Here is a 16,732-nt window from a genome sequence, read left to right on the forward strand (position 1 = left end):
TTTTTGCATGGGGAAGAACTTTAACTAAGAAGAGAACTTGAGTAATTTAAAAAAATTGCAGGCTCTTCATGGCCATCTCGTTATCTAATATGGGCTCAAACAACATGCTCAAAACTTCTTTATACGAATAGTATCTTTACTGCCTGCAAAGCTTATGTTACCATCCAAAACTTTATTTAATGAACATCTATAGCAGGATGCCAAAGCACCTGGATCTTGCATTCATCATCGTGGATGGCTTTTTCTATCAATAATCTTCAAGATGCTGTTTGTATTAGATGCTGTAGATGGCTTTGCTTTTAACAACTGCTAAATAAATTACTTGTATTAAGAGCTGCAGGTGGCTTTGCTAATAATAACCTTTCAAGATGCGTTTTGGAAACAGAGCAAAGGCTTGTAGGATGGATGTATAAGACAGAGGAGTGACAGCCCTGTGAGAACATCAAGATAAGGAAGCAGAAACAGAATGAATATGGAATGATTGGCTGTTAACCGAGCGGAATGCTGTTCAGGGTGTGTGATAGTGACCAGACGCGGTCACTGTGTGCCTGGCTGCACATGCCTGAGGAAAGAGCCAAGGTTAGTAAATGAGAAGATGAAAAGGGTCTCCAGCCTGTCTGCACAGTGGTAAAGAATTAGATGCTAGCCTGTAGAGTTAGAAAAAAACTTGTCTAAAAGGGTGCTGTGATATAATGCTATGCTAGCTAGGATGCTGTGGTGCTGTTTGAGCTTGAGTTTTTCTGAACTTCAGCGAGCTTGAGTTTTCAGACTTAAGTGAACTTGAACTTGCTTGCTGCTTGCTGGAAAAATAAAAATAAAGAGAGCTTTTGCCTTCTGACGAGAGTCAGGAGATCTCGCAAGCTGTTTGATTGTGATTTAAGGCTTCTTGTCTTCTATTGTCACAGCCTCTGCTACCTATATCAAGACTTATTGTCTTCGCCAAGTCTTACTGTCTTCCCTCATCACAGCCTCGACCGGTAGAGCATCATTTATCAAAACTTATTGTGTCCAGAACAGACATGAAGCATAATTTTTAAATGTATTCACTTTTGTCCTGGTTCTACTTTGATTTCAACCAGGATAAGTTTTACTACTCTCCATTTGTTTGGTGTCTTTGTACAAACCTCCCTCAGTGCTCCCGGCATGGTTAAGCACCTCTCCCAGGTACCTCTCTCTTCCCAGTTGGGAACCAGACCCCTGCAATCCAAATATTTTCCTCCCATGGCTGTATCTGCAGTCTGGACCATTCCCCAGAAATTTCAGCCACTACTCCTTTGAAAATCCTACCCACGTTTTTAAAGCACACTTAACTTTCTAGTGTAACTGCTCAGTCTTTGGACTAGAAGCATGTAAATAAGGAGAAAATAGGCAATGAAAAGACTGAAGAAATATATATTAGTAATATACAGAAATACAAAATAAGAAAATAAAGCAAGGTTATTATGTAATATCCCGAGTATAAAGGCAAGAATTAGCCTGTATAGTGTTAATATGCCCTAAAAATCTGGACTCCAGAAACTTGGTGACTTTAAATGAAATAAATCAAGTTAGAAACCAGAAATAACAGCAGCTCGGCTTCCTGTGGTGAATAGATGGCTAACCTTCATTGAAATGTGAGGAAGATACTCCTTAACCACTAGTCACAACTGTGATTCCTCCCCTGTCCCCTTCACCACACTTTACTAATATTATGTAAATCCATGAAAGATACGCTTAAAAAAATTAAACAGACTCTGGATGAAATACATGCCATGAAATAAAGCTTTCACTGAATCGCTGATGAGGTTGTTATATGGCCACGACTTGAGGGGCTGCAGAAAGTTCTTTATGAATACAATGAAAGGTTGCAACAAGAATGTGACTAAAACAAGAAAAGTTCACAATTACCTTGTGATTGTGAGAGTTCACTAACTGAGCGAAATCTTTTTTCATGCTTTAATTATTGAGTTGCTTTTAGAAACTTAGTGATTAATTATTTTTAAAGTTTAACTTTAAAAATCCCAAAATCATCACACAGAACCACTGGCCACTGCATTAAATTACTTTTGCACCAGCAAAAGTGATAAATATTATTATTAATATCATCATTATTTCAGTGAAATAAAATATTAAGCTAATGTGAGAATGTTAAGTCAGCCTAAAACCCACCATGCTGTCCAAGCTAGACTCTGTGAGCACTGCGTTGGAAGCAGAGTTTTTCTATTATACGGAGTTAATATGATCTGGAACCGTGAAGCCCTGAAGTACTTGGGAAGCAACGGGCTTGGCTGAGAATGGCTGATGAACAAGAGCCCCCACGCTCATCTCCAGTGCCTAAGATGCCACACATGCCATCAACCGCTACTGCCTGGCTGAAAGTGAGGACTTCAGAAATCCTACTAGCGAGCTTCCCGTAAATGACTCCCGTTCCGAAATGTGAAACCCCATAGCTATGTTCAAACGCGAGTCCCTCAGATTACTCCGTGTAGCTTTTAACGTATTTATATCCTAGCAGATGCATTTGATCTAACAAACCAATCAGTCCCAAGTTACATTCTATTTTTAAGTTTTTGACCAAATATTCTGTCTTAGCTCTTCCCATTAATATGATTTCATAAGACATGATGTGACTCTGGGTTATGTTGTACGTTCTACTGAAAAAATGGTATAGAAGTGATGTATCCAGCCCAGGGCTTTTTCACAGATCCCAGGAAACTGCAGTGCCAAGAGAACCAGAAACACTGACTCACAGAACCACATACCCAACTCTAAGCTGAGGATGTGATACGTTCTAACAGGTTAATTAAACAACTAGATGAAAATTCATGGGGAAAAAAGTATACTTGAAACTGCTAGCCATGCCGGCACAGCAGACTGCATGTGCTGCATCCGCAGCAAGACGGCAGTCCAGGGAATTTTTTTAGGGGTAAAGAAAGACAGACACAGCCAACCTGCTGTAGCACAACAGCTGTGGTTTTGCACCTGTAGTTTGGATTGCAAGCTTACTTCATTTCATCAAAACCAAACCAGCAAAGGACAAAGCTATGAGTTATGGTTCTTCTCGCACATGAGTAATCTTGTACAAAGAACAGCTTTTTGCAGGATTGCATGGATTTTCCCATTTAACTAGGGTAGGGGCTGCAGGATTTTTGCATGCAAACAGATTTGCAAGTGCACTATGGATTGTCTATTATTGTCAGAGTGACTATATAGGAAACAGTAAACTGTACTTTCTGATTTTATATAATGCTATAGTAACTAAATTATCCAGACCCCTAGAAACATTTGGATTTGATTCACTCTTCCAATATTTCCTTCTACTGTATTTGACACAGGTTACTGCTACTTTGGAATAGCCAGGATGCTATGACATCACAGAAAAAGAAAAACTCGACAAACACTCCTAAAACAAAGGTAATTTCTATCTTTATGAAGATCAAAGAGTCTACCCAGCATAATATAATTGCAGCACCTACATCTCTCCTACCTACAGTTCTATGTTAGTCTGTGTTTCTACTGACTCACTAACTTAAACTGTTGTAATTGAGCTCCAAGTATCTGCCTGATATCATACCCTGTATGAGAAGCAGTGTTGATCTGACGGACATCTTCGGAATGAACTAGACAACACAATTTGTTTTAATTTGATAGTGTAAGTCACCAATATTTCATCACCTTTTGTCATCTTCCTTGGTGCTTTCATTGCAGCAGTAAGAAATAATAAGAACATTCATGAACATGGGAACAAAAGCCCTTGAAGTCTAATGAATAAAAAGTTGCCTTATTATTTCAAAGGCATCTACTTTTATTATAATTGCGTTTTTATTAAACCCGATTAAAATGGGAGATATTTTAAAGTAAAGATTGAGTAAAAATTTGAAGTGAGGTTAGATGGCATGTTCCCTACAGCCTGTTACTAGCAGATGAGATGTGCACCTTAAGAAGAAATAACACACACAAAGAGACAAGAATATAAACCTTATTTATAATGCCGATTTACCTCCATAAATCCTATTAAACTTTGACACTGAGCCAACCTAGCAGCTGTTCACATTATTGCTATTAGAATTATTAATCTGGATGTGTATCTCTCAATCTTGAATAATAAGAAAAATTGTTTTATTTTTAAAACTTTGTTTAGAATCATTATCTGTGGAATGTAAGAAGAATTGGATAACCTTCCTTGCTTATAGTGCTTAATTTAAATACAAAAAGCAACTACATACTTGCTGTTACCATTCTGAAACTCACAGTCCCCGTAGGAATAAGCAGATAGCAGTATGGCAGTATACCAAAAGTATTTCTATCCTTTCTATCCTAAAAAAATAAAACAAATGTCTTTGTCCTCCTGAAACCTCATAATTTATCCAACACTATCAAAGAAATGGTTTCACACTTCACAAGTATTAAAAAAGAGTAAGTGTGACTTTCTTCAGTGTAGTATCATCTGTCACTGATCAAGTCATTCAAACAGACCTCAAATATCTGTAGACACCCTCTCAAGACACAGTCATTTGTCATTCTTCTTCATGGGCTCTTTGTCAGTTTGTGGTCTCCATCGCCGTACATTGTAAATACTGAGAAGGAACATAATTTTCTGCAGTTTTACAAATACCTAAAGCTCTCTGATGAAGGCTGTGAGACGATTTAACACAGAGGCAGTCAATCTAAGCAGGCAGGCAGCTTAATGGGGGCCATGCAGCCAGCCCAAGTGTGGGGTTATCCATCCTGGCACTGTCCTGCACCTGCACTTGGATGCTGGACACACGGTCTCTTTCAAGGCGCTATCTTTGGCAGATGAAGTGAGAGGTGGCAAATTGCATTGCTGAGTACAATCAAAATAAAAGCACCGCAGGGAGAAGTCAACTGTAAGGTAACTATATTCCCATGATCATCACCATGCCCACGCATGACAGGCCAGCAGCATGACAAGAAAAGGGGTTCAGAAAAGCTCATGGCACAAAACTCTCCTCCAAGGATGACAGGAGGCAAGTGGTCAACCAACCAGGAGAACTGAGTACCACTTTTTTTACTAAATCCTAACATGTTAACTATAATTTCTCATCCCTTGATTTGAACACGAGTTAAAAACTCCAATCACATTTCCCTAACCTGAGTTTTTTTCCCCTTTACGTTACCTACCGAAATGTGTGTTCAGTGCTCTGTTCTGCTCCTAAGGTCTTCTCATGAAAGAACATGGTAAATCCACACCAGAAAGCAACTTATGCTTCTTAAGTAACAAATAAAACCCAGAAACAAAACACCAACAGATACAAGAAGGATGCCAGCAAATTGATGGAAACCCCTGAAAAGTGATAAAAGAAATTTTGACATTTAAATAATGAGGGGAAAATAAAAAAACAACCATGTGTGCAAACTTGGCACTTAGCAAAATGATTAGTAAAGAGGAATACAAGTATTCCAAGAGCCCTGACACCAAGAAACAGTTTAATCACACGTCTCTGACGCTATCTCCTGTGCCAGCTGAGAGTCTGATGGGTGGATGACAGATGCTACCCTGCTTCTTCCTTGGTAACATAGTGATTTTTTCCTCATTTTATCCAAGATCTGCGTGAAGTGAACAAACTCCTTATCTCTCACAGACAGGTGGGGGCAATGCAGCTTCTACAGTACATTCATCATCATCTTCTGCATAGGGTGGGGAAAAAAGCCTCCATACTGCCTGAATTTGGGATCAGTGAGTTGTTTCAGAATCCACTTGCTGCATTTGTGAGTGACCTGGCAACCTCTAAAAGCAGATGCCATATGAAATGAAAATGGGGATATATAATTGTGTCTTAGTCCTTCTGTAGGATTTCTCAATGTTTATTCAGAGCAGATCTGTATAGAAGGGGCCTTTGATTTCATTGGATGGAGCACATATCAGTATGTTTCTAAGACTTCAATAACGAGACAAGACTCCTGAATAACAAATTAGCTGCTCTCTTCCTGAGTTAGATCTGAAAAACTAATTTGATGCTTATTTTATGCTTATTTTTCTTGCTAATTTTGCAAAAAATTATTGAGCTGAACGTTTAATCCTAACTCATTAAAGATTGACTCAGATACTGAATACTATATACTAAATCTCATGGGATTTATGAAAATATCAGTGTAGCCAACAGAAAATGACAGTTTTCTTTCTGATTCTTTCCTCTAAATAGAAATGGAAATAGTCACATTAACACAGCTGTGACCAGAGCCATGCTCATGTTTCTAGGCTGTACTATGAGGATTAATACATGTCATTTGAAGTACTGTTTAACAATGAAGTAAGCAAGTTGTCCAGTGAACAGCAGTTAACTCATTTGTACTTTCTAAACAAAAAACAAAGATTTTTGCAACTTCCAGATAATCTTGCCAACACCAAGTATGTACAGAAAGGGTGTTGAATGGGTTAATTTCCTGTTTCCTTGACCATCCTCCTGCCATTCACAATGTGTCAATATTAGACCACAGCCAGGCACCAACCAGGAGCAAACCAAGTAGTTCCTCTCAAAAAAATGGAGAAGCGCAGAGGGTCACATTGGAATTCAAATATCACAGACCAACACAAGAGAGAACAGACGTGGCCGTGGCCCACCCCATGGCATGCATTAGAAAGCTGGGAGAGTGATAACGCCAAGTTTCTCAGGAAATGTTAATCCTCGCCTAACGCCATACCATGTTTCACTGCCAGTTCTCCCAACCTGTTCTTCTTCTGTCCCAAGGCTACAGTAAACTTCGTGGGTTTATATCCATTCAAAACATACTCCACTTGCAGGATTTAGGATGTTTATGATCTTATACTAAGCAGTCAGAGAGTTTACAGTAAATCCTTTCAAACATGGATTGGATTGTAAAATACGTTTGTGAAGTTTCCAGGGCCATTACGTTATACACCCAGTGCTAAGGTCCTACTCATAGGAACAGCTGTCACAAACACTTACCTTTGCAAACAAAGCACTTAATATGGAAGTATTTGTTCTGAACTCTCAAAACCTCTCCTTTGCATGGGTTTCCACAGTTATTGCAGAGAATTGCAGTACTTGATGGCTTCTCCAGTTGGCTATGTACAGCCTGTGGTTGTGAAACTGCAAGGGAAAAAAGAAAGATAGAGCATTTTAAAGGCCATCAGATGCATCTTCTGTAAGACTTACAAATGACAATTAACATCTGGGACAAAACATGTCAAGGAGATAAAACAGTTTTAACTTCTGGTATCAGCCAGCACAGGAGAAAAGATCTGCTAAAGGAACTGAGCCAAGCTTCCCATTTCACAACTTCCAAAGCTCACGTCTGCAAATGTTTCAAACATAATTCAAAATTGCTTATAGAGGAAAGAATCCACACGATCGAGTATTGAGAGCCTCTGAATTTCAAAAAACACTTTGTAACTTTTTCTCTTAAAGGAGTCAAACACTATAAATAAAAGCTACTGATTTATCAAAAATACCTTTAATGGAATTTAGTAACTATTACACTGTGAGCTACTGACCTGTAAAGTTCAAGGTAATTGCCTTTTTAACTGATTTTAAGATAGAAATACACTTCTGCAGATGTTTTGAGTTCATACTTCTGAAACATTGACACCTCTGTAAATATCACATACTTCTGACCATTAAACACAGGTTGCTGTCATTTTGTAAGAAAACCATGATTTCAAGAGATTAGGTTTATCTAGGTTAGTAAAATATTAAGTGAATTAAAAATTTGCTGCCATCTTGTGATGCAAATTAGAAATTGCATTTGCTGGGCTGTTGGTAGCAATAATATAAATTGGCATCCTAATGTGTTATGTGGAACAGGTGAGATATGACCTTACTCTTGTAATTCTGCTGCAGTTCTTGCACCAATTTTTTATCGCAAGGTACTTAGGAGTCTAGAGAGCAAACATCAAACCAGTTAATTATGAAGGGGCTGCATTATAATTCAATAGACTTAGCTTTTTTTCTATATGAAAAAAATATATAATAGGAAAATAAGGAATTTTAAGTAAATTATATATTTAATGACTTTCTTCTTCTGTAATGTGGCATGCTGATCCTAAGGTTGGGTTGCTTCTTTCAAAGTGCTTGAAATTTTTAAAATTTTAGCTTCAAAATAAGCTTACCAACCAAGCATTCAAGACGGAGCAACCTTTCATAGACCAGAGCACTAAGTATGAATGGGAATCAGATGTGTTCCCCTTCCGTGTTTAGTCAAGGGATAACGACACTGCTATGTAACCCTTTTCTTTCATCAACATTAAAAAAAAAAATTGGGAAGTAACTTCTTACATGGGACTGCTGTGAAATGACTAATACATTTGTAAGAGTCTGTGTTAAACTCAGACTGGCCAAGATCTTAAGTTTCTGTTTCTATTGTAATATCAGAATTGCTAAAGCCTTCTGAGAGAAAAGAAAAAGAGGGGAAAAATGTAACAAAATTGATTTTAATTAAAAACAACTACACCAAAACAACAGTAATGTCTATACCTTCACCATAGGTGGGGAGGATATAAAAGGCAGTAATGCTACTGCCACTATGAACATATATGATAACAGACAATACCAAAATCAGTATGTAAGTGTCATCCAGCTGTTGTTCTCTAGCATCCAACCTCTCTGCTCTTCCTCCTCTTTTCTCACCTTATCCCCATGTCGTACCTTGTGGTGATACCTAAATGGCCCTTCCACATTTGCCAACTTTAAGGAATCAGTATTTCAATGAGATGCTGAGACTCCCACCCAGTCTTCCAAGGGAGTTTCTGCAAATTTTGCCCAAATCGTCACTTTCTACTCCTGTGAGTAAAGTGTTTTGTTTTGTTTTTTTTTCCTAAGGAGATCCACAAGATTGAGTGCCCATAGCATTCATTACTCACGATTCATTAGCATTTTGGTTTGCACGCTGAATTTACACATTCTTGCAGTGTCAAAAATCTCGCACATAGGGCAATTTGAACTTTGGAGCTAATACTGAAGCCCTGGTTATAATTAAGTAAATCTCCAATCAAAACAACACAGCATGACAGGCAATTAGAAGTTTACAGAAAGGCAGATGCCCAAATCTACACAGAGCAAATATCACACACAGTTCCAGCTAACACGAGGGTCTGGCGTAATCCCCAAAAGAAAACACAGAAAACTCTGACCTTTGCAATACTTAAGTTTTGACACAAGAATTTCTTGTTCCTGTAACCTGCCCAAAACAAACTACCCACCCTGAAAAAGAATCAACACTGTGAGAAACTGAAACAGAGTATTTTCCTGAGTTACTCCTTAGAGTAGCTGCTACAAGTTTGTAACTATGGATAAAAAAAGTTTGCCCCCTCCAGAATTACCAGCAAACACCAAATCTGTAGCATTTAATTCAGGGAAGAGTTGACTTTAAAAGAACTGACCTAAAAAGTCACATCGGAAATACAAAATTCTGATTGGAACGATTAAACATTTGACTTTTTTTCATGCTTAACTCTTCCCATGGCTGACACTTTTGGAACAGCATCTTTCCAGCAGCATCGGAGCCTGGATGGTGTGAAGGCTGCAGTCTCATGCGGTGGTGTGCCCACGGGCAGCGGAGTAACCTGGCAGAGGAGTCCCAGCCACAGAGCAGACCACGTGCTGGAGGGACCCAGATGCCCCGCTGGAGAGCCCCAAGGGCAGCCCTGCAGGCCAAACACATCCCCCTTCCCTGAAATGAACATACTGTTGCTTTTCCAGAGAAAATTTAATTTTTCTGTTTGTTTTCTTGCACCTGGGAGTTCAATGCTGCACTTATTGCAAAGCAACAGAAAATTTAAAATTGTTGCAAATTTGTTTTTTGAATTGTAAAAATTGTTGCCACTGAAAATTGTTGCAAGGTGTCAGAAAGCAGAAAGTTTTGCTTTCCATAATACATGACGCTCAGTATCCAGAGCTACAGGGAAGGATGACATCACACATTTGCTTCTCTTCAGGTCTCTGGATGAAGGTTTAGAATTAAAAAAAAAAAAACAACAACTCAGCTATAAAATAAATGAAAAGATATAGTATTTCTGTTGGAATTCTTCCATTAACCGTAAAGTAACACAAATCATATTTAACGTATGCGTGGTAGACAGATGAATAATTATTCTGCTTTTCTCTCAGTTCAGAACTAAGCTACTCAGTATTTTACACAAAACTCTAGTGGGAATATGGTGCCTTTGGGGTCTGCTTCCAAAGAGAGTTTTAAATATTCTTTCATCTAGCACAAAAAAAATTGAAGCATAATGATATATTGGTTTAAGTTTCAACATTTTAAAATATATTGTGCTTTATGTTGAAATTGCAACTGCTGACAATTTTGAGAAACCATATTAGTGAACTTAATATTTTAACATGTTTCAAATCATATTTAAAGAAATACATTTACATGGCAATTTTTAGCATTGTACTTTTATGCCTTGAAGTACTAAAATCGGCCTTTGAAGCAGATGAAGATATAATCAACATATTTAATGAGTGAAACAGTGAATTACTGAAGGAATGTAATGATCTAAGACTACTCCTCAGATCATAACTAAAGAGCTCATTAAAAATTAAATGCTTACATTATACCCTGATTCGTAGAATTTAATGAAACTAGAAATTTCTTTCTTAACAGTAAAAGACTTTTTCTAAATGGAAATACAAATAAATGCCTAATTCTCCAAATTTCCCTTTGTCCCAGACTGCATTCTGCTCTAGCAGAGGTATCTCCACCAACCCCTAAATCCCCAGAGGATCTGACTGTACTTACTTTTTAACAAGGACAAAAACTGGCAAGAAATGAACTGGCACTTTCCACAGCAGGTTTTTGGTGTGCAAGACCTGTCTGCTGGGGATGTCACTACCAAGAATCTTGCCAAATGTCCAGTGCTCACACATTCTGATGTCAAGATTCAGCCTCTCTCGAGCAGGTTATGCAGTGCATAATCTTGCAGTTGTAGATAGAGCAGGGCTTGTTATATGAGCAAAGGTTTGTTAAAAAGTTGCCAGATAAGATACATTCCTCAAATTTACTTCTGTACTGCTTGCTCAAGACATACATACTTGCTGCAGCTATCATGGGTGTCGCGACACGAAACGGCAGGCTCAGGCTGAAGTGGAACGAATTGCTCATACGCCAATGTGGTGTGTAGCAAGACCCCTTTATTGTTTACAATACATCCCAATTTATAGACTCTTGTCCACTCGACTAACTACATGGTGATTGGATAGTGACTCTGTTACACAGACAGCACACATCTCTTTAAAGCACTATAATTGGTTAAGAGGGGTTAGACCCCACGTGGTGAGTGTTGTGATTAAAGCTACCAAAACCAGGCCAGTATAGATAATATTTCCCACATGATAACACTGCAGCTGGTTCGGCTACTAAGTTTCCCAGAGAGAGTAGCATATTTTCATAGTTCCAATTTCTGCTAGAAAAATACACCAACAATGGGGAAGAGGAGACAGTGACACCACTGTAATAACACATGATACCACTTGTCATTAAAGGTGCATTGTACCTTACGGCAAGTGTAAAGTGATGTTTCAGTGTGCTTACAACTTTGTTTTCAGAAGTGCTTGAAGGAAAGGCTGAAGATTGACAGAGATGGCTGTTGTTATGGCTACAGCGGATCCATGAAATGTGGTCAAAATTCAATGTGGTAAAAAAAAAACCAAAACCACTCTTGCATAAGCACAACTCCTTCAGTATTGCAAGACGAAGTAGGACTTAACAGCAGTGGGGACCAAGGTGAGGTGCCAAGGATGAGGACAAAATTTGGCTGAGACAAGAGTGGTTTGGAAGCAGCACAAGACAAGCTGATGGCAGTGGAAGAACGGAGAAGATTCGCAAGTCCCTAGTCATGCTCCACTCGGAAGCCTAGGATGGAAAATGTTCCCTTCCCTCTGTGTGGGCGTGACCCCCCGGCCGGTCCGGGAGCAGCCCTGTAAGCCTGCTGTCAGTCAGCAGCAGGAGGGGTGTTATTTAGGAGGAGACAGAGAGGTTGTGTCAATAGGTGATTGGAAAGCCAGCTCATCTCTGGGCAGGACAGTGAACTTGAAACCAATCCAGCCAGAATACATAAGATAACTTAGAAACTATAAATAGATGTGATAAGGAAGAAGCTGCGCAGTTAGCAGTTAGTTAGCAGTTAGCACTTAGAAGTTGTGTGTGTAGGGGCTGCAGCAGTTGTATCTTAATAAAGGCCTTGTGTGCACACACAGATTGTCGTATCGTCCGCCCCGAATATTTGCGACATATGATTTACGCCTACACAGCTCTGCTGTGAGGAAACTGCTGAGGGGAACCAAACCCTGGGCACAAGCTACCATTTAACACAAGTCCGTGCAGAGAATGACAAACCCTTTTGCTGTCAGGATCTCCAACAGCCAAATGAGAGAAATCTTTATAGGAGATTATAGACATGATGAAGAAACATGGCCAGAAACTGTAGAATTTGACACAGTCCTAATACTTTTTCCCGTGTGATGCATTTTGTTTTAACTTAGCACAATAACCCATAGAAGCCATTACTGAGCTTAGAAATCAAGTACTGAAAAGTTAAGAAGTGGCATGGTTAAGAACATACATTCAATCTTGGGTCAAACCTCAAATCTGAAGTTTAATAATAAAGACTTTCACCTGCTTGGTTCACTATATGGATCCAAACAAAGCCACGAGTGCCATTTACTCCACATTATTTAACCTTGCTCTGAAAAAACAGTTTATTAGATTTACTGGTCTTGGTGGTTATAGAAGCCTGAAATGACAAAGGGCCAAATGACACAATTTAATATTAGAATCATAGAATCAATCACAGATTGGTTTGAGTTGGAAGGGACCTTAAAGATTGTCTAGTTCCAACATGCCATGGGCAGGGACACCTTCCACTAGATCAGTTTGCAGAAAGCCCCATCCAACCAGGCCTTCTGTGATCTTTCACATGGATATTTTAAAGAGTACTGTGAACTAAACTAAGCTGTCATTTCAATAGAGAGACAACACTTATGTGAATAAACATTTTATTCCTAAAGAATGAGTTTTGGTAATCCCAACAATAACCTCTCAATACAGGGAAAGTGCTAATTCCTCATCAAGGTTCCTGGATGGATCTTGCAGAACCAGAGTGCAAAGGTAATGGAAAATTTAAACCCACAGGGGTCTGGGAGGAGGGGAACACCCCTTTTTTTCATGGGCTGGGTTTGGGGTTTTTTAATCCTGATCTGGAGGTTGGGTTAAAAAAGTGCAAGCTTTTCATTTCAGGCTCGTACAAATATAATATCATTTGCCGTCAAGAGCAATCCTCCATCAGCAGAAAAACTACATCCATTTTCTTCAGCAACTGCCAGCACTACTGGTTCCTCTACAACTTCACCAGGACCATCCCTGCTTCACAACCCATTACACTCACTTCATGAGACAAAAACATTTTGTTTGAGGAAAAATAAAATACTAGGAAGACATTAATGTCTAAAATTAACAATATCAGCTGATTAGTTCATAAAAATATTCTGCTTTCTCAACAACATCGACGGCTGCTTTCCAACTCCGAACAAAAAAAATGCACAGATCTGGTAACGGATGTTATTCTGTGTCAAGGAATTAGAAGAAAATTATCTCTGTGTATTATTTCAGTGTTGACACTGAAACCTTTCATCTCTATAGCTAGAGGTGGTTACTGAAAACCAAAATAACCAAATGTGAGACCCAAATGCCATATACTTACTAATTATATGAGAAACTGGACAGAAGTACTGATTGCTGAAATGCTGTATCAAGTGATTTGGGGAGGGTGTGGTTCACAGTAGCCCACAGTGGAATTAAATTTGCAATCTTCACTGAGCAGGATTAAAGGAGAAGCAGATGAATGCAGCAGCACTCAACTGGAATTAGAGATTGGAGTTCAAGTTGGTCTTTTGCCAGACCCTTTTGTCTCCTCAGTCAAAACACTCAGGGTTGGATTTAAAAACACCCAGATGAAAGCAAAGGAAATAAGCATTTAAGTGTCTCTAAATATCTCATGAAACATTATTCCTGGCTTTAAGTGCCTAAAGCTGCCCCCTGTGCCCACCCTGCCATGTGTCTGTGTGTAAAATAGTGACCAGGAGTTCTTCCAGTGCTGATGTGGGGTAAGGAAAATATAACACAGTACTAAGTAATACGGTAAAACATGCAGTGCTCAGAGAACTACAGGAGTGTGAGCTATAAATTTACTTTAGATAGCAAGTTTCTTTTGGGTTTGGGTTTTGTTTTTTTTTTTTTCCCCTAAGAACTAGTTATTCATTATGGAACCTTGTGGGAGCCTGAGACCTCAGTGGTCCTTTCCACATAAATGATGAGAAAAAGAGCAATTGTGAAATGAGGACTCCACAAGCTTTCCCCACCCATCGTTCCAACCGCGCTCAGCAGAAAGGAAGAGCAATTCCCAGCCCTGCCTGGCCGTGCACCCGGGTGGTCCAGGCACTGGGGCAGGAGGGAGCACATATACTCAAATGGTCAGGCACCAAACCTGCTAGAGCAGCAGATGTGTTGGAAACAGATGTTCTGCGACAGCATGTTTAGTGGTAATCTGGTTTACCATATTTCTCAATCAGCAGATGGTGATAAAAGTAGTTTCAAGTGTATTTGCATGCTCTGTGGTGCCTGGTGAGTATAACGTAATACTTTTTTCTTCCACGTATCTCAACAGAGCAGAAGATGACAAGGACAAAGGGAAAGCTGAAGAAGTTTTGCCTGAATGTCCTTATTATATAGTCCCTCGAGCATTCCAGCTGGCCACACAGAGGGCTGAACTGGCCCCCGGCCAGGGCACATGAGCTCACTCACTTCTCCAAGTGGGCTTCTCTGCACCAAGCCGCTCTCCCAGAAATGCCTGCTGCTCTTTCCAATACCTCTGCTGTGGCTCCGACAGCAAAGCACTGCTACTGCTTCTCTCTTTAGTTTCTATAATGTAAGACAGGCAATTCAGCAAATTCAACAGGTCTCTATTTAATTAAATTCATTCACATAGTCCAAAAATATGAAATAACACGGTTCAAGAATCATTTTGACATGTACACCTGTTTCTACTACTTAGAAACAACAGCTTTTACAGCCTTTCCATTAGCACTAAGGAAAGGATCACATACCTTTTCCAGCACTTCCTACGGATCATAATCACAACATAAACCTATAGCTGACACAGGACAGAAGGCAGACAGCACAACTGAAGCAATCTCTGCTTTTACTGCTAATTACAGAGTTTATGAGATCAGAGGCGAAGGAAAGGTGTTATCCAGCAGAATGGGAACACAACCATGCGCAAGAGATGCAACACAGCACAAGCACTCGGCACACAAGAGCTCCAAATCTCACCCTATGCTCAGTGCAAAATTCACATCATGTAAACCAGCCTAGCAGAGCTAACCTCCTGCCCTCATTATTCTGTTAAAATATTTACCAAATCCAAAGGCAGTTAGTAAAAATCTCTGCTGAATTTTAGGAACCTTTACTGCAGCAATGTAAAGGCTGGGTTTGTATGGGTTTAGCAAGGTTGCAATGAGAAAGAATACAGGAACAGCACTCTGATATTTCTGCACAGGTATTTTTTTCATTTCAGTCTAATATAAACTCTAAAGTCAAGTTAAACTAAATAAAATGAGCAAAGTTTTCAAATTGAGCTGTCTGCTAAATGCCAGTAACAGTATAATTTCCAAATCATCATTCGTATAATTAAAAGAATATGAAGCATAAATTAAAATCTATGTTTAATCATCTTCTTCCACTCTGCTGCGTTTGCACGTAAACACAGAATAATTATTCTCCTGACAGTATCAGTGAACTAGTTACTGCAGCTCCAGATGAAAGACAAGTCGTTTCAGGTCTAGGCTCTCCAAAAAGTGGAGTCAACTCACTGTACCTGTATCTTCCGGCATTCCAGCATTAATTCCCTTCAAGAGGGGAAATGCCACCAGCTGCAGCGTGTCCGGCCGGTCAGCGAGGAGCTCCGCTGGAGCAGGAGCTGCGGCAGCGTGCTGTCATGGCAGCTCTAACACCAACTGCCCAGGGGTCAGATGACTCCTGCAGCACCCACACACAGGCGGGAGGCGAGCCAACACCTCGCTGCTGCCGTCCTGTAAAAATAGCGTCCTGCAGAAGCCTCAATATTGTCACATCCACAGGCAGGCCACCACTGGCAGGGTCCTGGATGCAGGATGGGCCAGCGACAGCTGTCTTTACATCAGGTGATGCCACCTTCCATAACCACTGCAGGGTGGTGCCAGGCACCTGGGGAAAAAGGCTTAAAGAAGGAAATCCTGCAAACTGCCTGAACACAAATTAAAAATATGGGCTGGGGTAGCTGGGAACCCCCTCTAGGCATCCCCCCAGTCCAGGCGATCCCTTCCCCCAGTGTAGAAGGGCACAGCAGCGATGTTGGAAGGAGATACTGTAAGGCTGTCTGTCTCCTGAAGGTGGTCAGTGAGATATGTGGCAGCCAAAACCTCTCCCCTTATTGCTCAGAGGGACTTGGACTGCGTATCACTGGAATAACAGTGATGTGCTGAGCTATTTAAAGCAATACTTGCTTGCCTAGTTATCATGTGAATACTCCATGACGAGTAAAATTCAAATCCATGATTTGGACTAAATTTGTATGAATAGTAATAGCTTGTGCTCTGGAAAGGGAACTGATGGCTTTGAGAACAAACTGGCTAAACCTGGAGTAAAGTGCTGGAATGGGAACAAGTTTGCACCTCCCTTTTTCACAATGCAGATCATTCTTTTTTTCCTTGCAGGCTTCACAGAAGCCAAAACGCTCTTC

At 39.9% G+C, this 16,732-nt stretch overlaps 1 protein-coding gene across 1 annotated transcript in view; it reads right to left on the minus strand.

Moving 5' to 3' along the window:
• ABLIM2 (actin binding LIM protein family, member 2) overlaps positions 1 to 15,845 on the minus strand; it is a gene marked incomplete at its 3' end in the record, with an annotated part of 83,569 nt that extends 67,724 nt beyond the window's left edge. The window contains exons 1-2 of the mRNA XM_010139783.1: positions 15,830 to 15,845; positions 6,909 to 7,052 (exon numbers count right to left, since the gene is read on the minus strand). Coding sequence (XP_010138085.1) covers positions 6,909 to 7,052; positions 15,830 to 15,845 — 160 coding nt within the window. The remainder of the gene's footprint in view (positions 1 to 6,908; positions 7,053 to 15,829) is intronic.
• Between the last annotated feature and the right edge of the window lie 887 nt (positions 15,846 to 16,732).

The sequence above is a fragment of the Buceros rhinoceros genome, unplaced genomic scaffold, assembly GCF_000710305.1.
Source record: "Buceros rhinoceros silvestris isolate BGI_N320 unplaced genomic scaffold, ASM71030v1 scaffold13097, whole genome shotgun sequence".
Classification (NCBI taxonomy): Eukaryota; Metazoa; Chordata; class Aves; order Bucerotiformes; family Bucerotidae; genus Buceros; species Buceros rhinoceros.